At 45.9% G+C, this 7,500-nt stretch overlaps 1 protein-coding gene across 3 annotated transcripts in view; it reads right to left on the bottom strand.

Annotated features, from left to right (window-relative positions):
* LOC308171442 (adenylate cyclase type 1-like) overlaps positions 1–7,500 on the bottom strand; it is a gene marked incomplete at its 5' end in the record, with an annotated part of 47,484 nt that overhangs the window by 17,728 nt on the left and 22,256 nt on the right. For all 3 annotated transcript variants that reach the window (XM_080546288.1, XM_080546290.1, XM_080546289.1), the window contains 3 exons: positions 230–371; positions 1,072–1,230; positions 5,539–5,666. In XM_080546288.1, coding sequence (XP_080402414.1) covers positions 230–371; positions 1,072–1,230; positions 5,539–5,666 — 429 coding nt within the window. The remainder of the gene's footprint in view (positions 1–229; positions 372–1,071; positions 1,231–5,538; positions 5,667–7,500) is intronic.

Genomic DNA, 7,500 nt, shown 5'->3' with positions numbered 1-7,500 from the left:
CACCCACCACACACACACACCCACCACACACACACAGATACACCACACACACACACACACACACACACACACACAGATACACACACAAGCACATGCGCACACACGCCCACCACAAACACACGGACACACACACACACCCACACACACACACACACACACGCACATGCACATGCGCAACCACTCCCCAACCCCCCCACGAAACGATGGATGGGACGACACCAACCCTGACCTTCCGCCGGTGCGATGGCACGATGAAGTAGGTCTGGATGTCGTGTTTGAGGAGGAAGGCGTTCCTCTCGTGGCCGTTCCCCGGCTCCACCTCGTAGTCCCCGTTCAGGCTATCCAGGGTGGACTTGGTGATGTGGACTTTCCTGTGGAGCAGCAAGAAGAGGACACACAGGGACACGGTGTTGGATATGGCTGGGTGTTGATATCTGCCTGCTCCTCTGCCTGTCGTCTTGAGTGCAGGGGAGGCTGGTGGGAGGCCGCAGAATCAGAGGATTATCGGGCTCGTTGTAATGCGTGGGTTGGAATGAGAAGTGGTGTCACACATCACACGTCCCATGCCCTGCATTGACAATGAGCCTGTCCTCCGATGTCAACCTCCACGAGCCGCCACTACTTTGAGTGTAGGAAAGGATGCAGTATGGTTGTTGGAGTTGTCTCTTTACAGTGTGTGCCATGTACAGTATTAGCTTTCGAAAATGAATTTCCTGATGAACAATGTTTCATATGAACCCCTCCTCATACAGTTCCATATGGTTAATTATCATAAAACGGAACCCCATAAGGAGGAGTTAGAGCAGTGATGCCAGAGTATGTTAGAGCTATAGAGCCCCTCCATACGATGTCAAGTGTTTTAAACCAGACCTGGGTTCAAATCGTTTTTTACATTTATTTTATACTTATCTGTGCTTGATTGGCTGTGCCTGGCACAATGGAAACCAATGGAACAGTCCCGGAAGTCACCTGTCATGCTCAACGCTTTAGAATCCTTTTTTGGACCCTGGTCTGGTTTTTAACCCTTTGACAAGGCCTTGTTGTTGATCATGATTCTGGAGTACTACTGACCCAGGCAGGCCCCCTGCCTCCATCACGTTGGCCAGCGTCACGTCATTGGACCACACGTCGTACTGCCACTTTCTCAGGCCCAGCACGCCACACAGCACCCGGCCCGTGTGCAGGCCCACACGCATGTTCAGGTTCACCTCCGTGGCCTCGGCCACTGACCTGCAGGGGCACAGGAACATAGTAAGACATGGGGTTGGGGGAAGAGGGGTATGTGTGTGTGTGTGTGTGTGTGTGTGTGTGTGTGTGTGTGTGTGTGAGGATGTGTGTGTGTGTGTGTGTGTGTGTGTGTGTGTGTGTGAGGATGTGTGTGTGTGTGTGTGTGTGTGTGTGTGTGCGTGCGTGTGTGTGTGTGAGGATGTGTGTGTCCGTGCATGTGTGCGTGTGCATGTGTATGTGTGTGTGTGTGTATTTCTGTGTTTATTTGACATTTCTTGCTGCAGCAGAGATATCTAACAGCCAGCACACTCCAAAAACCATGCATTTATTCTGCTATGATAGATAGGCCTGCCTGCCCCCTCTGCGCATAACACAGACAGCAAGGTTGAGAAGACTGAGTTCAAACCTCCCTCCAGTATTTCATCTCCCTGTGTGACAGTGAAAAAGTACACATGTTCTAGAGAGATAAGGGAGAGGGACAAAATGGTAGCTACTTTAGATTCTCTTTTTAATCCTGCCTGTAAGAATGATGAAGCTACAGAGAGAATGAACAGACAGATGAAATGTCATCCCTTAGTAGTGAGCAGGTTGTGATTCATTGTGAATGTGTCATTCGGCCCGCAAGTCGGCAACCAATCAAAATGTTCTGACTTTCATTTCAAAACACGGACATACATTTCAATGTTGTTGAGAATCCCAACACAAACTCGCTAGTCAAGCCAAAATACTGCAACGCGATGGATTCGCTGAGTAATCCCCACTGCTACCTAGTTAACTATAACACTACTTTACATTGTTAGCAGGCTCACAAAACAAGCTGTGTTAGTTGACTAGCGAGTGTGTCACTGATTTTCAACGCTGAAATGTATTTACATTTTCAGAAATAAAAGTCTGAACATTAAATCGGATGCCGACTTGCGGACCAGACCGTGTCACACATATCCTTTTAAGGAGGTGAAATCGAACTTTGTTTTCCCTTGTATCTGTCTATGCTCTGGAAATGCGAGGACGCAACTGAATTGTATAGGGGTGTAAACATGTTGATGGTGGCAATGTTTCAGAAGTCCTTCTCACTGGTCAAGCTAACACCTTGCTTAGAGGGGGGGCAAGCTGGGATTCAGACGCGTGGGGAAAAAGAAAGTGGTCACCGCGCCCAGCTTTGGGATCACCCCAAAAGTGTGAACCCGTCCGTCCTGTGCACTCAAGCAAGCTACAGTAAATTAAGCGCACCTGAATAATAAACATCAACATACAGTATACAGTATATGACTATGGAAGAAGCCGTATATCCAACGCTCTACAGCCCAGGTTGGAGAAATGTCAAGAGGAAAAAGGGTGCTCAGCTAGGACAATAACGGTCTCTGCACACTGATTCTGTTACGTTAATTTTAATCTGTTATATGAAAAATACATCATCATATCCTCTTGGTCAAAATCTCCTCAGTCAGCAGAGAAATTACAGCCCAGATTTGGTCCCCTGTCTGTTTTCTACCGGCATCCAAATATGGCCTAGATACAACTTTGTACCAATTGGTTAGGGTTAGTCCTAAGCCTTATCTTAACCTCATCTTTGCCATGAAAAGTCCAGACCAGCATACCAGGTCCCAATCACACTCAACTAATAATTTAATAATTAATAATTTTGCCATTTAGCAGACGCTTTTAATCCAAAGCGACTTACAATTACGAATTACAGGGACATTCCCCCTGGAGTAACTGAGGGCTAAGTGCCTTACTCAAGGGCACACTAGTAGTGGTGTGGTTTCAGGCGGGATTTGAACTCACAACCTTCCGATCACAAGTCCAACTCACTATCCACTAGACCACAACTACACTTAAGATGGCCCAGGAATGTATCAGACTCCTCATACCAGAGTCGGCCCACAGCAAAGTGCCATCTCTCAGCCAGGGCTGGTCCTCGGCATTAGGACCAGGTTCGGCCCGTGTACTACTTGCTGTTTTAGGGAACTCATCAGACATATGTGCCACCACAAGACAGAAACTGGCCGATAACTGTCTGCTGACTGCGTCATTTTGACGGATCCTTCACTCCAAAGAATCAAACTTCTTTCAAATTAATTTCGGACAGATCAGGTCACGTGTCAGGCACAGACTTGATGTATACAAATGATCGAGAAAAAAACAGGGTGTCGTATTTTCTGACTTTAACAGACATTAAAATCCTGAAACGTAACAGAGAAAATGTGCATTGATCTTAAGTCTGAGACTAAAACTTTCTTACCATCTCGCTGTGTTACTATCCCAGAGAAAAGGAAAATAGGAGCACTTAGTTGTCTGTAGTGAAAACACAATCTATTTCTCTAATACTGTACTATAAATATTAGGGCTGTCAGTTGATTAAAATGAATCGGACATGGTTATTGTCTTTTTTCCTGTGTTTTACACTTAGATTTCACCTAGTAATTGAGAGGGTCAGATATTTTCTAAACATTTGAGTGCCGACATGAAAACGGAAATGCTGCCTTCACTTCACTTGCTGAGTAGTAATAATACTTTACTTAACAATGGAATGAGATATCAAATGAAAGGTTTAAATGACCATCACCATTCCCATAGATAAATGGATAGACAAAATGATGTTAACTGTTTGAAGCGGCAATCTGGGATTGGTCACTTTGAATCCAAAATATAAGCAAATGGTAAATGGACTGACTTATATAGTGCCACACATTCACACACCAATGGTGGCAAGCTACCATGCAAGGCGCCGGCCCGCTCATTGGGAGCAATTTGGGGTTCAGTGTCTTGCCTAAGGACACCTCAACATGTGGCCAGCCGGGGTTCGAACCGCTGATCTACCGACCTTGCGATCATTAGACGCTCTACCTCCTGCGCCACAGCCGCCCCCATAATTTAGCATTTAGCAGGCGATTTACAAATCAATTAGGGACAGGGACATTCTCCCTGGAGTAATTTAGGGCTAAGTGCCTTACTTAAGGGCACACTAGTGGTGGTGTTCCAGGCAGGACTCGAACTCATGACCTTCCGATCATCAGTCCAAGTCACTATCCCCCTAGACCACCACTACCATAACCTTGTTTTACTACATTGTTTGTAAACAATTGTAATTGTAAACAAACACTGTATAGCTTCAAACCATGGTTAAAACTATCATTTTTGATCTCATGGATGGTCAGTCCTTGAATCCATAACTCTATTCATTTGAGAGTGTTAAGGCCAACCCCATCCCTCAGCTTTTTACCCCAAAAAAGGTGGGTGGCCGCCTAGTTTGAATGCTTGACTACTACTACCTTTAAACTGAGCTTCCATGTGCAGCTTTGGGAGCGGGTTAGGGTTAGGGTTTCACACAGGAGTGGCAGCCGCTAGCGTTGACTTTCAATGGCGGCTGGGTGGAGAAACACCAGGCACCCCTAGGTGCTGTTATCTCCATGGTCACTTGTCTGTTGAGTGAACCCATTGTTGGCATCGCTGCTACAGTTAAGGCCTAGTCGTTTTCTCCTTGGTCTGACCCATACAAATCTGATAACTTGTTTCTAAAAACGTATTGTCCGCTAAAGCCATGTGATGTTGATTCATCGGTTTGATTAATAGATTCATCTGTACAGCCCTAATAAATCTACTATTACTTCAGTATACTATTATATATATATATATATATATATATATATATATATATATATATATATATAGAGAGAGAGAGAATTTGGACTCTGGCACTCCAAATTGCTTAAAACATGCAAATGAGGCAAACACTTTCACGCTTGATAAGGGACCATCCGAATGCATCTCCTCTCAGCCCATTTTGGACTCTCTCAAATCTGCAGGCGCTGGAGTGAATTCACAGTAGGCAAAGGCACGTGACCCGTCAGAACTGTATTCCCCCACTACTGGAAAGGGATCCTTCAGTCTTCTGGACTCTTCTTAACTGAACTCAGTGGTTTAGTAGACTAAGTGGTTTCTCACACCAAACTAAATAACTAAATGAGATCTGGTGAATGAGAACCGAAGACAAGCCAATCATCTCGTAAGGGTGTTAACTCAAAACAACACATTCATGTCATGGCTTCAGTTACACACGTACGCAGTATGTCACAGCTGAACAAACAGGTCAATGTCAATCATGAATCTACAGTACAGGCGGTTTTTCCCCAGACACATATTATATTGCACTTCCAACAGACTCTCCAACGAGGATGGTTTCTAGTGAAGTAGGCTTAAATCTGTGTCTGGGAAACTGGCCCGTTGAGTCACGTGACGGTGTCAATCATAGACACACACGGAACGATGCCGCACACGGAATGGTGTTACCATGGAAAGTCGTCCACTCACGTGATGGTGTCGATCATGTCCAAGCCCATCTCCACGCAGCAGTGGGCGTGGTCCGTCTTGGGCTGGGTCAGACCCGACACACAGTAGTAACAGTCGCCCAGGATCTTGATCCGCCTGCAGTGGTTCTCCTGTCAATCACAAAGAGGAGAGAGAGAGAGAGAGAGAGAGAGAGAGGGGAGAAGACAGGAAATTACACATAAGCATTTCCTGTGATAGTCAGAGTCGTATTTGAGAACTACGTTGTGTTAGATGGTGACATGGGATTGCAGACAAGACTGCTAGGTACCTCTACTTCACACCCCCCCCCCCCCACACACACACACCACTCCATCTGTTATCCACCACGCTGAGGCAACACCCAGCCCATATGTGAACATACGCATATGTTACCACAAGGAAAATCTGTCAATCGACGTCGGTCCTAGCGCACCCACCTATGAAATGCAAGCATACGGTGAACCGTACTGTATTGTGAAAACTCTACATTTCAGGCTTTCACCTGGAAATGAAATGCTTCTCAACACCCCCCAAAAATTTACTAATAAAAAAAAAATAAAGTCACCACTCTTTCAAAGGATCCCTTTTGCCAACTTCGGTGAATAAGGTGAGTCATCCAGGACTCTCTCACGGGAAGCGCCGGTATATATGAGAAGCAAAGGAGCTGTAAAATAATGCAACCCATCATTAGCGATAGAACAAGAGCCATCTAGGAACCAGGGGAGGGGGGGGGCAGTGCTAATAACCTGCCGATTGTTTCCATGGAAGTAATGGGATCGTACTCCGTGCACGTGAGGCACTCAAAGACTCCTAATTATGGATCCTCATGCACAAGATGGATGCTCTATTTTTATACACACGAGTACGCTGCATTCTGCGACAGCAGACAGCAGAGCTTGTTAGCGGCATGAAAACACTTTCCTCTACTACATCATTTGACATACGGCACGCTCGCTTCGCCAATGTCTCAGTGGCACCGAGGCATATTTATACACAGTCAGATATTGGCTTAAAGGGGAGGAAGGAAAGAATGAAAAGGAGGGAACCTTTTTCCAAGTTCATCAGCAATGTATATATAAAAAATACTCGAAGCATACAATTATAACGCATTCATAGCGCATTATTCAACGTGTTATATGCAGTGTCCTGTATGACAGCGCTGTACCGTCTTATAACCTCATAGTGATCCTGAGCTAAGATCAGAAACGCTTCGTCTGAGAGACTGTATCTTGAAGACGTTTTGGGACATCGTTATAGGCCTCAAACGAGTACAAGAGGCTTTATGTGTGTTATGTGTGTTACCACACTATCGACTGAGGCACCGAACACCTGAAACAACTCCAACCACCACCGATTTACACCGATCCGCAAATAGCCCGCTTTCTCATCGCGCTGCGGTCCAGGTGGAAGAAGTACAAATGGAAGGTGCTAAAAAAAAAAGGGAGCTAAAAAAAGGGAACTCGAAAAGGAGCTAAATCCCCCCGCAAAAAGAAAACAGCTGGAAGTTCAAAGCTGCCCCCGGGTTTCTTCGCCCCAGCGCCTTCGCCGGGCGAGTGTATCGACCTCCCTTTGAGGTCCCGAGCCGTTTCAGCGTGTGACAGCCAAAACAGGCCGAGCCATAAATCTCCATTATAGCTGCGAGACTCTCCGCTATACCCCTATGTCTCCCAGAGACACCTACACAAACAGGCCTATTTCAAAGAGACAGCTTAGTGAATTAAGGGGTTTCAAGGGGCCACGCCATGAGTTAAGCTTACCTCCATAGGACTCCAGTGACTCAGTAACAGGTCAGCTACAGTATATACGAGACAGGCACAATATTTCTCTACTCGACACACACTGCGGCGCTGCAGTATACCGGTAGCCTGTGCGTTTTTTTTTTCTTTCTTTCCTTTGCTGTTCATTTATTAGAACTGGAAGAAGGGGGTGGAGAGAGGGAAGAGAGGAACAAGGGAATTAAAGAAG

The sequence above is a fragment of the Nansenia antarctica genome, assembly GCF_963989245.1.
Source record: "Nansenia antarctica genome assembly, chromosome: 16".
NCBI lineage: Eukaryota > Metazoa > Chordata > Actinopteri > Argentiniformes > Microstomatidae > Nansenia > Nansenia antarctica.
The sequence above is the reverse complement of the archived record's forward strand: the minus strand, read 5'-3'. Positions and strand labels throughout refer to the sequence as shown.